Source organism: Garra rufa, chromosome 15, assembly GCF_049309525.1.
Source record: "Garra rufa chromosome 15, GarRuf1.0, whole genome shotgun sequence".
Classification (NCBI taxonomy): domain Eukaryota; kingdom Metazoa; phylum Chordata; class Actinopteri; order Cypriniformes; family Cyprinidae; genus Garra; species Garra rufa.
Window position 1 is genome coordinate 34,670,281 of NC_133375.1, and position 17,731 is coordinate 34,688,011.

The following is a 17,731-nucleotide window of genomic DNA, read 5'->3' on the forward strand; positions in this document are numbered from 1 at the left end:
ATGCAATTCCCTTTTGTACCAGTAGAGGTAAATTGGAAGGTTGTGAAAAATGTCCACTGTCCCCCTCTATTGATAGAGACATGTGACTAGTGTCAATCTTCCTGCTGTAAAAAGTTATTACAAAAAGGAGATTAATTTTGGACATGTAATTCCCTTTTCTACCAGTGGGGGTAAATTGGAAGGTTGTGAAAGATGGCCACTGTCCCCCTCTTTTGATTGACACTGGTCACATGTCTCTATGATCTTGCTGACAAAAGTTATTACAAAAAAAGGGTTAATTTTGGATGTGCAATTCTCTTTTCTACCAGTAGGGGTAAATTGGAGGGTTGTGAAAAATGCCCACTGTCCCCCTCTATTGATTGAAACTGGAGTCATGTCTCTATCTTCCTGCTGTAAAAAGTTATTACAAAAAAAGGGTTAATTTTGGATGTTCAATTCCCTTTTCTACCAGTAGGGGTAAATTGGAAGGTTGTGAAAAATGTCCACTGTCCCCCTCTATTGATTGACACTAGAGTCATGTATCTATCTTCCTGCTGTAAAAAGTTATTACAAAAAGAAAGTTAATTTTGGACATGCAATTCCCTTTTCTACCAGTAGGGGTAAATTGGAAGGTTGTGAAAAATGTCCACTGGTCCCCTCTATTGATTGACACTGGTCTCATGTCTCTATTTTCCTGTTGTAAAAAGTTATTACAAAAAGGAGGTTAATTTTGGACGTGCAATTCCCTTTTCTACCAGTGGGGGTAAATTGGAAGGTTGTGAAAAATGTCCACTCTCCCCTTCTATTGATTGACACTGGTCTCATGTCTCTATCTTCCTGTTGTAAAAAGTTATTACAAAAAGAAGGTTAATTTTGGACATGTAATTCCCTTTTCTACCATTGGGGGTAAATTTAAAGGTTGTGAAAAATGTCCACTGTCCCCCTCTATTGATTAACCCTGGTCTCATGTCTCTATCGTCCTGCTGACAAAAGTTATTACAAAAAGAAGGTTAATTTTGGACATGCAATTCCCTTTTCTACCAGTAGGGGTAAAATGGAAGGTTGTGAAAAATGCCCACTGTCCCCCTCTATTGATTGACACTGGTCTCATGTCTCTATCTTCCTGTTGTAAAAAGTTATTACAAAAAGGAGGTTAATTTTGGACGTGCAATTCCCTTTTCTACCAGTGGGGGTAAATTGGAAGGTTGTGAAAAATGTCCACTCTCCCCTTCTATTGATTGACACTGGTCTCATGTCTCTATCGTCCTGCTGTAAAAAGTTATTACAAAAAGAAGGTTAATTTTGGACATGCAATTCCCTTTTCTACCAGTGGGGGTAAATTGGAAGGATGTGAAAAATGTCCACTGTCCCCCTCTATTGATTGACACTGGTCTCATGTCTCTATCTTCCTGTTGTAAAAAGTTATTACAAAAAGAAAGTTAATTTTGGACATGTAATTCCCTTTTATACCTTTGGGGGTAAATTGGAAGGATGTGAAAAATGTCCACTGTCCCCCTGTATTGATTGACACTGGTCTCATGTCTCTATGATCCTGCTGATGAAAGTTTTTTGAAAAAGAATGTTAATTTTGGACATGCAATTCCCTAATCTCCTGTCCCCTTCTATTGATTGACAGTGGTCTCATGTCTATAGGCCCTTTAACCCTTTCATGCATGAATTATGGAAAACATTATCTAAATTATTTTATGATTTTTTTCATAATTTTAACATGACGCTAAAATTGAATTCCATTTTCATAAAATTCAGTTCCATTAAAAAATGATTTACCTGTCCACGTATGTGGAAACCATGCAACAAAGGAGTAAAATGGGACATAAAGCCACAGCTGACAATATATATATATATATATATATATATATATATATATATATATATATATATATATATGATTAATAAAACACATTGTAGGAACAATAACAATTGTTACATATGTGCAGAAACCTGTTAGCAATATAGGCAAACATAAAAAATAGCTGATTGTATGAACTTATTATACTTTCATCCTTGTATTACTTACACTGTCCTCTGGATATTCTAAATTATTCTGTACTGACTCCTTGACCTGTGCTGTACATGTTTGGCAGGCAAAATGTAAATTTGTCTCCACATGTATGTGTAAAGTTGCCATTTAATGATATAATAATTCATTTTAAATGGTTATTTATGTTGATATATTTGTTATTTTACAATATAATACAATTTATAGCATCTGTACCATGCATGAAAGGCTTTACAAATAAGCTATCACAAAAACAACGCTCACTGAGCTACAGCAAAAAAAAAAAAAAAAAAAAAAAAAAACAAGAAAACTTGCACTTTCCCCACGGTCCCTTACTGAACGCTCCGCTGAGAGCGAGCTCTCCCGGCTTAATGCACATTGCGACGGCTTGTTTGGGGCAGTACTCATTATACAGAGCGAAAATACTGAAAATGAAGGCTGTGAAACATGATCAGCTATGCCCTTTTGGCTATCACACCGTTTAGACTTTTTTAGGGCAAGTCGTTTTAAAGTTATTGGTGTTTATCGCTGAATGTGTCACGAATATCAAAAACAAAACCAATTTAACCCCGGTTGACGTCACCTAGTTACAATGTTGTTAGCAACCACGAGTGGTACGGATGTCTAAAGACACAAACGGAAACATGGAGGATCATTCCGCGGATGAAGGAATAAGAAGAGGATGTGTGTCTATATCATCCTAATGCACTATATAAAGGAGAGTTTGAGTGTCCAAATACTTTCCAAGGATCACAGCTTGAGAATTGCAGAGAATTGTTGAGTCTTGGGGTCAGAAAGCCTAAAATAAAATTATCAAACAGCCTGTACATCAGCACATGTTGTTAAAGTGGGTTTCAAGAAAAATCCTCCTCTCTCATCCAAAAACAAACTCAACACTTGTCAGACATGATTGGAACTTCAAACAGGTCTTCTATGGTCAAATGAAACTAAAGCTAGCTAAGACAGGGATTAAAAAAGTACCCCATGTCCACGGTTAAAAATACTACTGGATCTTTAATGTTGTGGGCCTATTTTTCTGCCAGAGGTCCTGGACATCCTGTTTAGGTACATGGCTTCATGGATTCAATCAAAGGAAAATGAAAAGTTGTGAAAAATGGCCACTGTCCCCCTCTGTTCATTGACACTGGTGTCATGTCTCTAATTTTCTGCTGAAGTAAGTTATTACAAAAAGGTTAATTTTGGACATGCAATTCCCTGATCAGCTACTAAGGAAAAATTAAAGGTTTTGAAAGTTGCACACTCTCCTCCCCTACTGTCATGGATCAGGCAGGAACACACGAACAACGACGTAATAAAAAGACGTGTATTTAATAAATCCAATGGGAAACAGGCAGACACAGGAACACAGAGTGGTAACATTAAAGACCGACCGCATTGAGGGGAAAACACACACACTAAATAGACAGACTGATTACACATCCAGGTGTAGACAATGAGGGAGAAACCAAAAACACTCTGAACTGCGGGGGAGAATGGGAGAAACCAACATGAAAGTCTGGGGGTGTGACACCTACGTTGTAACACTGTTTTTATATCTCTATCTAACCGATGGAAAAAGCTATTACAAAAATAATATTCATTTTGGAGATGCAATTCCTTAATCAGCCACTAGTAAAATGAAATGTTGTGAAAAATGTCCACTGTCCCCCTCTATTGATTGACTCTGGTCTCATGTCTCTATGCACCTGCTGATAAAAGTTATAACAAAAAGAAGGTTAATTTTGGACATGTAATTCCCTTTTCTACCATTGGGGGTAAATTTAAAGGTTGTGAAAAATGTCCACTGTCCCCCTCTATTGATTAACCCTGGTCTCATGTCTCTATCGTCCTGCTGACAAAAGTTATTACAAAAAGAAGGTTAATTTTGGACATGCAATTCCCTTTTCTACCAGTAGGGGTAAAATGGAAGGTTGTGAAAAATGCCCACTGTCCCCCTCTATTGATTGACACTGGTCTCATGTCTCTATCTTCCTGTTGTAAAAAGTTATTACAAAAAGGAGGTTAATTTTGGACGTGCAATTCCCTTTTCTACCAGTGGGGGTAAATTGGAAGGTTGTGAAAAATGTCCACTCTCCCCTTCTATTGATTGACACTGGTCTCATGTCTCTATCGTCCTGCTGTAAAAAGTTATTACAAAAAGAAGGTTAATTTTGGACATGCAATTCCCTTTTCTACCAGTGGGGGTAAATTGGAAGGATGTGAAAAATGTCCACTGTCCCCCTCTATTGATTGACACTGGTCTCATGTCTCTATCTTCCTGTTGTAAAAAGTTATTACAAAAAGAAAGTTAATTTTGGACATGTAATTCCCTTTTATACCTTTGGGGGTAAATTGGAAGGATGTGAAAAATGTCCACTGTCCCCCTGTATTGATTGACACTGGTCTCATGTCTCTATGATCCTGCTGATGAAAGTTTTTTGAAAAAGAATGTTAATTTTGGACATGCAATTCCCTAATCTCCTGTCCCCTTCTATTGATTGACAGTGGTCTCATGTCTATAGGCCCTTTAACCCTTTCATGCATGAATTATGGAAAACATTATCTAAATTATTTTATGATTTTTTTCATAATTTTAACATGACGCTAAAATTGAATTCCATTTTCATAAAATTCAGTTCCATTAAAAAATGATTTACCTGTCCACGTATGTGGAAACCATGCAACAAAGGAGTAAAATGGGACATAAAGCCACAGCTGACAATATATATATATATATATATATATATATATATATATATATATATATATATATATATATATATATATATATATATATGATTAATAAAACACATTGTAGGAACAATAACAATTGTTACATATGTGCAGAAACCTGTTAGCAATATAGGCAAACATAAAAAATAGCTGATTGTATGAACTTATTATACTTTCATCCTTGTATTACTTACACTGTCCTCTGGATATTCTAAATTATTCTGTACTGACTCCTTGACCTGTGCTGTACATGTTTGGCAGGCAAAATGTAAATTTGTCTCCATATGTATGTGTAAAGTTGCCATTTAATGATATAATAATTCATTTTAAATGGTTATTTATGTTGATATATTTGTTATTTTACAATATAATACAATTTATAGCATCTGTACCATGCATGAAAGGCTTTACAAATAAGCTATCACAAAAACAACGCTCACTGAGCTACAGCAAAAAAAAAAAAAAAAAAAAAAAAAAACAAGAAAACTTGCACTTTCCCCACGGTCCCTTACTGAACGCTCCGCTGAGAGCGAGCTCTCCCGGCTTAATGCACATTGCGACGGCTTGTTTGGGGCAGTACTCATTATACAGAGCGAAAATACTGAAAATGAAGGCTGTGAAACATGATCAGCTATGCCCTTTTGGCTATCACACCGTTTAGACTTTTTTAGGGCAAGTCGTTTTAAAGTTATTGGTGTTTATCGCTGAATGTGTCACGAATATCAAAAACAAAACCAATTTAACCCCGGTTGACGTCACCTAGTTACAATGTTGTTAGCAACCACGAGTGGTACGGATGTCTAAAGACACAAACGGAAACATGGAGGATCATTCCGCGGATGAAGGAATAAGAACTGAGCCCTTGTCTGATGCAGCTGAAATAAAGACAAGCGATGTGTACAATGTGGATAAAAACTTACCAGCTCGCTTTAATAATCCGGAGTGTTTCAGAGGATACAGGTGAGAAGAGTCACTCAGCCGCAGTGCATCATATGTGACCTAAATGTATTTATTCAGTCGTTGTATTTAGCCTATATATTCGTTTTTAGCTGTTTAACGTTAGTTGCATATCTTACATCATGAGTGTCCAATCCTGTTTCTGGGTGACCATGTAGCTCCAACACACCTGTTTGGAAGTTTCTAGTAATCCTGAAGACTTTGATTAGCATTTCAGGTGTTTAATTAGGGCTGAAGCTAAACTTCGGACGGTGTATACATAAATACGTATATTAAAATAATAAGAAGTCTCATTATGCTTTCCAGACAAAAAACGATCAACCCTTTATATCAAACAACAAATCAAACATATGGAAGCAAAAGACCAACAGTGCATGAAATGCCGGTGAGTACTCATCACAGACTGATGTATTGTTAAGATTATTCACACAACAGTATTTATACATGCTGTTTATTTTTCAGACAACCTTTAACGGAAGTCGTCGGAAGTTTTCTGAGCATCTTCTGAAGAGTGGCATGTACAAGGATAACGGCTTCAACACAGCGGTGGACAAGAGCCGACTCACTGGACCCGATGGAATGACTGCGTTTCACGATAGAATCAATTTCCATTACTTATACAACACATATGGGAAATCTCAGTAAATTAATATCTCTTTTTTGTATATAATAAACCAGCCAAGCTAATTTGTGATGCTAGTAATGTTTTGATTGTCATCGCTGTGTTATTGGAGTGTGTTTGTAAGAATAGTCCTTACCTCATGTTGTTCCAAACCTAGGAAACCCATTTCCGCCACGGAATAAAATTGTTATTGCGACTTTTTTTCCCTCAGAATTGCCTGATATAAACTCGCAGTTGTAAGTTATAAAGTCAAAATTGCATGATATTAATGTAGAGTTTTTTCACTGCGTGTCATCAATTGGCGGCACTGAACGTAAACAATGCTACTTAACTGAATGGAACTTGCCAACTTTGCTGGTTATTGCTGCTGAAAATGGTCAATTATTGCCATGTTTTGGACTGTACTAATCAGTTGGACTGTGAAAAAACATTTGGAGTACTATAGACCTTTTTCCTGAGTAAACGATGAGCGCCGCCATTACGAATTCTAACCTCAGATTGAATACTTTTCTGTTTCGGTTTCCATAGGAACCCATTCAAATAGCGTCCATCTGTTTTTAATGTGGCTAACGTCCGCTGATTCGTGTCATCTACACACTCATTAAAGTGAGGCACTAACAAATGACGGTCATTGCGACATTGCCAAGTGATGGCGCTATGGAGCCATGTGCTTTTTAAAAACATTTTAATAGGTTTAACATTAGTTTATTAGCTCGGAATATACCCTAATTTGACTAGAAACAATGCAGACCGGAAATGCAAAGCATTCTTTCAATTAAGAGTCGGACTTACTTCCGTGTTCAGGAAAAACGTCTATAGACTGCCAAAAGTTATAACAAATCATGGAGAAGGGTGTTAAAAACTGTCTGAGGAACAAAAGGCATTTGTGGTTGGCCAAATTGAACCAGGATATCTAGGATCTTGACAACATTTGTGATTGTTCTTAACATTTCAAGTCTGGTTGATGAAATATTAGACTACTATTTTAATGAAAGCAGCTTGTATGTGAGAAATAAAGTCAGAATTGCGATTCAGATTTTTTTTCTTGCAATTCTGACCTTTTCTCACAATTGTAAGTTCATGTCACAATTCTGACTTAAAACTTGTAATTGCATTGCAATATCTTGCAATTCTAACTTATTTTCTCAAAAAACGTTTTGAAAAAAGTCAGATTTGCGAGTTTATATCACACAGTTCGAACTTAATTTCTCAGAATTGTGAGTTAATCTCAAAATTCTGTCTTTATAACTTACAATTGTGAGTTTATAGGGAAAAAAATCTGAATTGTGAGTTTGTATCATGCAATGAGAAAAAAAGTCTTAGAAAGAAGAAAAAATGGGCTTCCATACAAACCTGCATGACTTTCTTCTGTGAAACAAAAGATGACCATAGTCCAACAAAGGAAGTCAATGGGCTCAAATGTTGTTTGGTTTCCAAAATTTCTGGTTTTGGAACTACATGAGGGGGAGTAATTGCTGACAGAAATTTTATTTTTGGTTCTTTAAATTTTAGAAAAATTGAATTGTTTATATCCCTCTGGTTGATGGATTCCAAGACACTTCCTGTTGGGATGAATAAAAACACACATCTAAGTCAGTAATGTCAATATAGTTTATTTTATTTGGTGTAGTAGAGTGAAATTCCACAGTAGACCTGAACTTAAATGTCCAGGAAATATTCTCTCAGCGTGTGACCCTCACACACAGTGGAAGCCATCAAAATATAATCCACGAGTTTTAGAAGCACTTTGAACCAATACGTGGAGGTAAAGCGGACCAACGTACAATCAAGCGTGTTAAAAACGTAATGCGGTGGGGTTGAAATAAGACAAACCGTGACAACAGCAATTTCAATCACTCGAACCAACCAGCATCGACCTGAATCGTGAAGCGTCCCTTTGGAAAGTCGTCCGCCGTTGCTGTCGCTACACTGAGGATACGGGCGGATGGTATTAAGGGTTTTGGTGTTGACTTTTCCCTGTTTTTCCTTGGAGCTGTAAGCAGCAAAAATATTGTCCAGAGGGCTGGATTGTCAAGTCCACAAACCTCCAACGTTATTTGTAAAGTAAAAGGCACTTCAAAACGTTGTAACAAAATCCAGTGTATCGTCTTACATCATATACACACACACATGATCAGAAATGAAGGAATGCAAAGATAGTATAAACCTTAAAGAGAGTGACGTTTTTAAAACAGTTTTGCTTCATCAGGCTTATAAAAAGAAAGTAACAAAAAGCTGGTCTGTAGCACACGACAGGTTTAAGGTTTTCATGGAGTGAAGAGAGAGAGAGACTCGTGGCGAGACGTTTCTGTTGCGTTGCAGAAACTTAAATTGCATAGGCAAGAAAACATGGTTCTCGGATCACACGGAGGGAAACAAAACTAAAGCAAATATATATATATATATATATATATATATATATAGAAAAAAACTATAAGATTCTATCCTCATGGACAGAAAGTTGAACTTCTCTGAAGTGAAAAAGACTAATATATACGCGTGGGAAACTTAAAAGCAAACGGGACTTCCAAGTCAGCAGCAGTTTTGGTGCAGGGCGGCGCCCCGGTGGAATGGTGAAGCTGTGCGGTGAGCCGAAGCAGAGGAACTCTACAGCTCAGTGTCCTGATACTTTTGTGTGGTGTTGTAATAGCCGCGCTTGGTTTGCTCCGCCAGCTGATGCCGAAACTCATCTCCGGGCTCCTCGCCCAGGCCGAGCGGGCGGCTTTCCTTGTATGGCAGCTTGGAGGGAGGCGTCTGGGGCTCTGGTCGCGCACTGGAGCTGGATGCAAAGCAAAAGCAGAAAGATCAGTGAAAGACTGAGTGCACATTTATTCCGCTAATTTCTGTGGATGAAATCCAGCCAGATCAATAGGAATGCACACGATTGGGATTTTCATGCAAGGGCGTAAATTTCACAACAAGCCTGAGTGAAAAGCTGTGAGGTTTGAAAGTGACTTCTATACCTTTTTCGCTTGCAAAATTTTGCTCATGTAACCACACCTTCAGAACAAAACCAGACTCTTACCCAATAGGTTGTGGCCTGCTGTGGTCCAGTTTCTGAGACTTCATGGGGACGGCATAGATGTCTGGATGTTTCTGAGCAATCTCCACCTGAAAACAGACAAATTGAGAATTTCTAACATCAATATTTAAAGGAGTAGTTCACTTTCAGAACAAAAATATTACAGATAATGTACTCACCCCCTTGTCACCCAAGATGTTCATGTCTTTCTTTCTTCAGTCGTAAGGAAATTGTTTTTTTAAGAAAACATTGTAGGATTTCTCTCCATATAATGGACTTCTATGGTGCCCCCGAGTTTGAACTTCCAAAATGCAGCTTCAAATGGCTCTAAATGATCACAGCCGAGGAAAGAAAGGTCTTATCTAGCAAAATGATTGGTTATTTTCTAAAAAAAATTACAATTTATATACTTTTTAACCTCAAATGCTCATCTTGTCTAGGTCTGTGTGTACTCTGTGTAGAGATTAAAAAGTATATAAATTGTAAATGTGTTTAGAAAATAACCGATCGTTTTGCTAGACAAGACCCTTTTGCTCGGCTGGGATCATTTAGAGCCATTTGAAGCTGCATTTAAACGCATTTTGGAAGTTCAAACTCGGGGGCACCATAGAAGTCCATTATATGGAGAGAAATCCTGAAATGTTTTCCTCAAAAAACACAATTTCTTCAAGACTGAAGAAAGAAAGACATGAACATCTTTGATGACAAGGGGGTGAGTACATTATCTGTGAATTTTTGTTCTGAAAGTGAACTACTCCTTTAAGCAGAAAATGAGTCAATCAGAACTATGATTTGCCACATACAACTGGTATTTATAATTTGGGAGGAGACATATTATTAGACAATATTTCTATATGCAAGATGAATCATCAACATTTATGGTCGGTTTTCTAAGAGGAGAAAGTGTAAATATGAATATAAAATGTTATATTTAATACAAATATGTGTATTTAAAAGTAATATAATTAATAATATGTGACCCTGGGCCACAAAACCAGTCCGTTTTTTGAAATTGAGATTGATACATCATCTGAAAGCTGAATAAATAAGCTTTTTTTAAGGATATATTTGGCCGAGATACAACTATTTGAAAATCTGGAATCTGAGGGTGCAATCAAAATATTGAGAAAATCACCTTTAAAGTTGTCCAAATGAAATTGTTAGCAATGCATATTACTAAGCAAATTTAAGTTGTGATATATTTATGGTAGGAAATTTACTTTATTTAAATGTAAAATTTAAATTCCATTCCATTTATTCTCAGTATGTACACTACCAGTCACAAGATTTTGAACAGTAAGAGTTTTAATGTTTAAGTCTGCATTTATTTGATCCAAAGTATAGCAAAAATATTTTTAACTATTTAAAATAACTATTTTATTTTTGAATATATTTGAAAATGTCATTTATTCCTGTGATTTAAAAGCTGAATTTTTAGCATCATTATTCCAGTCACATGATCCTTCAGAAATTATTCTAATATTCTGATCTGCTGCTCAAAAAACATTCAATATTATTATGTTGAAAACAGCTGAGTAGATTTTTTTCAGGTTTCTTTGATGAATAGAAAATTTTATCTGAAATAGAAATCTTTTGTAACATTATAAATGTCTTTATCATCACTTTTGCTCAATTTAAATCATCACTGCTTAATAAAAGTATTAAAAAATCTAATAAAATATATACTGAGTTCAAGCTTTTGAATGGTATAGTTAGTATATATGTTACAAAAGCTTTTTATTTCAGATTTTGTTCTATTCATCAAAGAATCCTGAAAAATGTACTATTTTAAATAATAATAATAATACATTTTTCTTGAACAGCAGAGATTATAATGATTTCAGAAGGATCATGTGACACTAAAGACTGGAGTAATAATGCTGAAAATGCAGCTTTGATCACAAGAATAAATTACATTTTAAAATACATTCAAATAGAAAACAGTTATTTTAAATAGTAAAAATATTTCAATTTTTTTTTGCTGTACTTTGGACCAAATAAAAGCAGGCTTGGTGAGCAGAAGAGACTTCTTTTAAAACATTACAAATCTTACTGTTCAAATACTTTTGACTGGTAGTGTATATTGTATATTATGTAGATATATTGTTCCAAAGCATCTTTACAGACAACAGAAAAATATAGAGGATAAAAGGAACAGACAAATATCCAATGAAACATCAAATAAGTCAAATTTATTGTTGACCAATTAGACAACATGTAGGTCAAGTTTCTGGAACCAGCATTTCAGAACGATGCCAAGTTACTGGTTGACAAACACAAGGAACTACTATGCCAACCGAGCACTAGAAGAGATTGGTGATAGTTTTTGAAAAAAAAAAAAAAAAGAATTGTCAATTTGTCATTTTGTTGTGTCATTTATCACGCAAAACCTAAAGATGGTGAGCACTCACCCTGGCGTTCTGGGCTTCTTGGATCTCCATGACTCTCTGTGTCCGGGCCACGTGATCCATCTGCTCGAAGGCCTTCACTTTGCCCAGGAAAGACCTCTGAGAGGGATCGTCAGGACTGTTCCCCAGGTGTTCACTGTCCCGTATTGGGGGGCTGTTTACGAGGCCTCTGGAGCTGCGGGACACGTAGGTAGGTTTGAGAGCTGTGGGGGGAGGCGGGGGCTTGGTTTTTGCGGGAGAGTCCTGGCTGCGCGGGTGCTCGCTGCTCGCGGGACTGCTTGAGCGAGAGTCGTAGTTTCGAGAGGGGTCGTACTGCGCCCGTGACACCTCCACTTGAGACAGCATTTTTACCTGAAAGACAAATGAATATGTGTGTTGGAGAACAGCACTGCTGAATAAAAACAAAGGGTTTCCCACTATACTTAACCATGGGTTAAACTCTGCCTAAACCACAAGGAAAGACAATTTTATCATTGGATTAAGTCATCACCACTGCTTTTCACACTGAAACACAAAACCTACTAACACAACTCTACCTACTAGTAAAATCTCAAACATGAACTAATTGCTCCAGTTTTTTCTATAAACACTGCCAAAAAAATAAAAACTACTAGTAATGCTTCATAATAAGGTTCAATTTGTTAACATGAGTTAATGCATTAGGTATCATGAAACAGTTATAGTTTTTTTATGTTTGGCAATTAAATGTACTAATGTACTAAAATTACTAAAACAGAAAAAAATCTAAATCTTATAAAACAACAACAACAACAAAAATTTAATTCACAATATAAAAAAATACTACAATAGTATAATGAAAATAAAACAATGAAAATAAACAATTTTCATAGCATTTATTTATATAGGTTATCAATGTTAATTTATACATATATTAATACATTTTTAACATTGTATTTTAATGTAATTTAAAATAATGAGTTAATGTATTTTGAAAAATTAATTAATAATACAATATAACAAATGAACACCAAACCAGATTTAAAAAATACTGTTAAGTAAATATACTGTTATTTATGTAGTTTACATCTACAGTATGCTGTTAATTTCTAAATGTATTATATTTTTAAAGTTTACTGATTTAAAGTTAAATTATGGCTTAATGTATTATGAAAAAAAAATGAATTAATAATATAATATAAGATTATATTATATTTAATATTTATACTAACCAGATGTAAAAAAAAAAATACTATAAAATGAAATAAAACCTTAATTAACTGTTGGTACAAAGTTGAACTTTAATGTATTTTGAAAAGTGAATTAATAATATACTGTAATATACTATACTATACTATACTATACTATACTATAGTATAATATAACACAATATAATATAATAAATAGAATAGAATACAGATTTATAGAAGTTATGGCTTAATGTATTATGAAAAAAAGAATAATATAATATAATATAATATAATATAACATAATACAACACATTATAATATGTAATATATTAACCTAGATTTAAAAAATACTATAAAATGACATAATTTTAATTAACTATTGATACAGAGTTGAACTTTAATGTACTTTGAAATATAATTTAATATAATATAATATATGTTTACCCATTTAAATTAAAATTATGGCTTAATGTATTATGAAAAAATATTAATAATATAATATGATATAATATAAAATATAATATAATATATACAACACATTATAATATGTAATGTATTAATCTAGATTTAAAAAAATACTATCAAATGAAATACAATTTTAATTAACTATTGATACAGAGTTGAACTTTAATGTATTTTGAAATTAAATTAAATTAAATTAAATTAAATATAATATAATAAATGTTTACCTATTTAAATTAAAATTATGGCTTAAAGTATTATGAAATAATAATAATAATAATAATAATAATAATAATAATAATATAATATAATATAATATAATATAATATAATATAATAGCCTAGATTTTAAAAATTAATTTCGAAAAATTAATTAATAATATAATATAAATTGTAATAAATTAACCTAGATTTAAACATGTATTTAAAAAAAGAGTTAATAATATAATATAATATAATATAATATAATATAATATAATATAATATAATATAATAAATGTTACCCATTTTAAGTTAAATGATGGCTTAATGTATTATGAAAAAATATGAATTAATAATATAATATCTTATAATAGAATTTATTTTCCTATTTAAAGTTAAATTATTGTAATGTATTATGGAAAAATATGAATACAATATAACATTATTATTATTATTATTATTATTATAAAATATGGCTTAATGTATTATGAAAAAAATATTAACAACACAATACAGTATAATGTATGACATTTATACAAACAAAAAAAATACTATAAAACTACAATTTTCATTAACTATTGTTACAGAGTTGAACCTTATTGTAAATGCTTAACCAAACTACTTTACCTCCAGTTAAAATCTTTTGTCTGTCAGTTTGTTCAAAATCAACTAGATGCTGACAGTTGCAGTACACTAGTATACTAGTAGTTAAACCAAACATTTGGCACAACAGCGATCACGGCTTGGCTCTACAGCGTACCACATTTTGTCATTGAGCTGCTGCGCGACGATTCAGAACTGCTGGAAAAATGGTTGCGCCAAATCAGGCCGTTCTTCTGCATGAATGCGGGTGCAGTCAGGGGAAGAGTCGTGTTAGTCAGAGTCAGTTCACAATCTTTACTGCAAACTTAAAAATGGATGCATGCCATTTATTAAAATATTAATGCAATGCCATTTTTTTGTTTAAAGTGTGTCACAAATGTCTAAATACGCCATTTGTTCTAGTATACACATTTCTAGTCTTTTTTTGACACTATTGTAATATCTTGATGAATGGTGTTTTTAAGAAAGGAAAGACACTGGGGAACACGACATAACTCACCTTTGCAGGGTCAGGCAGGAAGGTGGACATTATGGGGGGACTAGCCTCTGTCAGCATCTCTCTGCTGCCCACCCGCCGGATACGACCTCGAATCTCTGGGCTGGACTTCCTGAGGATCTGTTGGAGCAAGAAAAAATTCAGATAACGTAAGACATCTAGGCAGGGAATGCATTGTCGCATACATACGGAGTAAAGCAAACATACAGTCAGGAATGTGTTTGTTTTTTTACTTTCCAGTTCTTCATGATTAATTTAAAAGGCTTCAAAAAAAGTTATGTTATTAAAAAGTTGTGCTATTTTTATTATTACTATTTGATTTTTTATTTTAACATCATTTATTAATTATATTTGATAAGGCCTTTTAAATCACAATTTTCTAATAGTATACAGTACAGTATATATATTTTTTATTATTGATAAAATATTTATTACTATAAAAGCTCATATTTATCTCTATTTAGCTTAAATGTATTTTTACTTGAAATTGCTGATGAATCAGCTTTTATTTTCTTCATTTGAGTAATTTTATGTGCTTTTATTATTTTTTCTAAGTATATTTAATGAAATGTAATAAATGCTTTTCATAAAAATAAAATATTTTTTATTACCTTTTTATTTAATAATTTTAGTACTTTAATTACATTTTTTTATTCCAGTTATTTGCATATTAACAAAAATTAACATTTCTAATTTTTTTTTAATTAATTTTCATTTCAGTTTTTCAAAATAAAGGTTAAATAAATAAATAAAATAAATAAATAAATAAAAATGAACCTTTATTTTTTTATATTTTCATATTTATATTCATTTTAATTTTAGTTTAAGTTAGTCATTTTTATGTGCTTTTGTCATTTTTATTAGTTTTGTAATATCTCTATTTAGCTTTAATTTGTTTATTTATTTTTTGCATTGAATCAGCTTTTATTTTTAATAATTAAAATTATTTAATTATTTTAATAATTATATTTATTATTTATAAGTAAAATTTAATTAAATTTATTTTTATTTAAATTAGCATTGAATCAACTTATTTTTTGATTATTAGTTTTAATTTCAATTGTGTAATTTCGTAGGTGCTTTTATCATTTTTCTGAAATATATTTAATAAAATGTAATAAATAATTTTCATAAAAGTAAAATATTTTTTTAATAAAATGTACATTTTTAATAATAAATATTTCTATTTAGCTTTTTTACTTCAGTTTTAGTACATTTTCATACTTTATTTAATTTTTTCGTATGTGCTTTTATCCTTTTTCTAAAATATATTTAATAAAATGTAATAGATAATTGTCAAAACAAAACATTCTAATAATAAAATATAAAAAGTTTAACAATAACTATTTCTATTTAACTTTTAACTTCAGTTTTAGTAAATGTTTCATACTTCAATTACATTTTTTGTTTTTATTATTCATTATTACTTTTTTATTTCAGTTGCTAATGTTAAGTTTTCCATGTAATTGCATTATAATAATAATATTCATAACCATAGAAACCCTAATAATGACATTTGCTGGAATAATCATAATTAATGTCACTCAATTCAGTAAATATTTAGCGACCAAGAATGCTGTAGTTCCCACATCTACCAGAAGGGGGCAGAAGAGTCTGCTTTTTGCACAGATGTTTGAAAGCACTGAATGTTCACCTTTTTTTTTGGAAAAGCATGAAATCCGTGTGATTTGCCATGTAAGCTGATTATTATGCCATTCTCGCATTTACAGCACGTTACGCAAGCATGACAAGTGAGTGCTAATGTCTTGTTCTCAATATGAAAATGTATTTCCCTGCTGGCTCGACCTCTGCTGTCTTTCCTCAAACACATAGCTGACTTAGTGCTGATCTAGGCAACTGTGTGGGATGCTTCGCAGCAAGCATGTTTAAGTGTGTGAATGTCAATGCACGTGCATGCAGTTCGCCCATCACTGTGAAAGATGCATTATCCATAAGTGTCTTCAGGCGTTATAAATAGTCAACGATGTTTGTAATCAGTATGCATGCCTGTGTGTGGAACTACATGAAGCTTTTCTAACATTTCCAGGTTTTCAATAGCAGTTGGGAACGCTGTAGATATGTCAAATGTGTACAGGCATGCTCTAACCTCCTCTGGCATGACTGGCTCAGAGGAGCGGCTAATGGCCGACACCCGCTGGCGATCGAGCGGCTCGTCCGCTTCGTTATCCGTGTACGTCCCGCCTTCGTCCGCCGTGTCGTCGTAGTCGCTGGTCAGCCGGCTGTCCATGCTGAGATAGTCAGCGCTCATGGCCGAGAGATACGACATGCGGTCGTCGTGAACGTCAAGGTCCCCCTCCGTCCCGTCCAGCTAAAAGAGACACATGATGGATCTTGTGTACAGAGAGGAGTGAAAACAAAAGAAAACAAAAACAAAACAGAACGAAAGCTGTAGAGCACCACCGAAGAATGATGAACAGTAAAAGCACAGAAAAACAGGAGGAATGACTATCATGACTTTCAGAAAAGGAAGACATGCATTAGCAGCTGAAACTATGAGTTTAACTGTAAGGAAAACATTCAGGAATATTGGGAAAGAGAAAGTGGGAAAATGTGAATGAAGAAGTCTTAAAGTAAAGAGATGCTGTAAAATGTTGCATTAAAGTCAACATGAAATCATATTTGATTTATTTTTAATGCCTGTTTCTGGTTTTAATGTACATGATTAATCATGCGTTAGTGTTCTTTGAAAAATCTCTTTATATTGTTATTTTGATTACATTAAATACATTTCATATATCTCCCTCCCTAATATCACAATTAAGTAATCATGGGGTAAATTTTAAATACTTTACCTTATTCTGTTTCTAACTTTAGCTCTTTAATTTCATAAATTATTATTATAATTACTACTTCTACTACAAGCTATATTTTTTTCTATTTATTTTTACACAATATTAAATGATTTATAAATATTTTACACATATATTTGTATATTTGTTTAAATTATTATAAATGATAGAAATTGCAGGACTGACATTCAAAAAGTACAAAAAAATATCTGTTTAATTATATTAATATAAAATCTATTTATAATAAATAGTATATTTTTTCTATTTTTTA

The 17,731-nt window shown here is 33.1% G+C and overlaps 2 protein-coding genes across 2 annotated transcripts in view; one reads left to right on the plus strand and one right to left on the minus strand.

The window, feature by feature from the left end:
* The first annotated feature begins 5,296 nt into the window (after positions 1 to 5,296).
* Positions 5,297 to 6,376, plus strand: pierce1 (piercer of microtubule wall 1). The gene is made up of 3 exons (XM_073818595.1): positions 5,297 to 5,692; positions 5,996 to 6,074; positions 6,152 to 6,376. Exons 1-3 carry the CDS (start codon positions 5,529 to 5,531, stop codon positions 6,332 to 6,334), a joined length of 426 nt encoding a protein of 141 aa, XP_073674696.1. The 5' UTR covers positions 5,297 to 5,528; the 3' UTR covers positions 6,335 to 6,376.
* Positions 6,377 to 7,908: 1,532 nt separating this feature from the next.
* The window catches only part of tjp2b (tight junction protein 2b (zona occludens 2)), a 62,293-nt gene continuing 52,470 nt past the window's right edge, over positions 7,909 to 17,731 (minus strand). Inside the window, exons 17-21 of the mRNA XM_073819867.1 lie at positions 16,758 to 16,979; positions 14,654 to 14,770; positions 11,745 to 12,092; positions 9,337 to 9,422; positions 7,909 to 9,090 (exon numbers count right to left, since the gene is read on the minus strand). Coding sequence (XP_073675968.1) covers positions 8,919 to 9,090; positions 9,337 to 9,422; positions 11,745 to 12,092; positions 14,654 to 14,770; positions 16,758 to 16,979 — 945 coding nt within the window. The 3' untranslated portion in view covers positions 7,909 to 8,918. The remainder of the gene's footprint in view (positions 9,091 to 9,336; positions 9,423 to 11,744; positions 12,093 to 14,653; positions 14,771 to 16,757; positions 16,980 to 17,731) is intronic.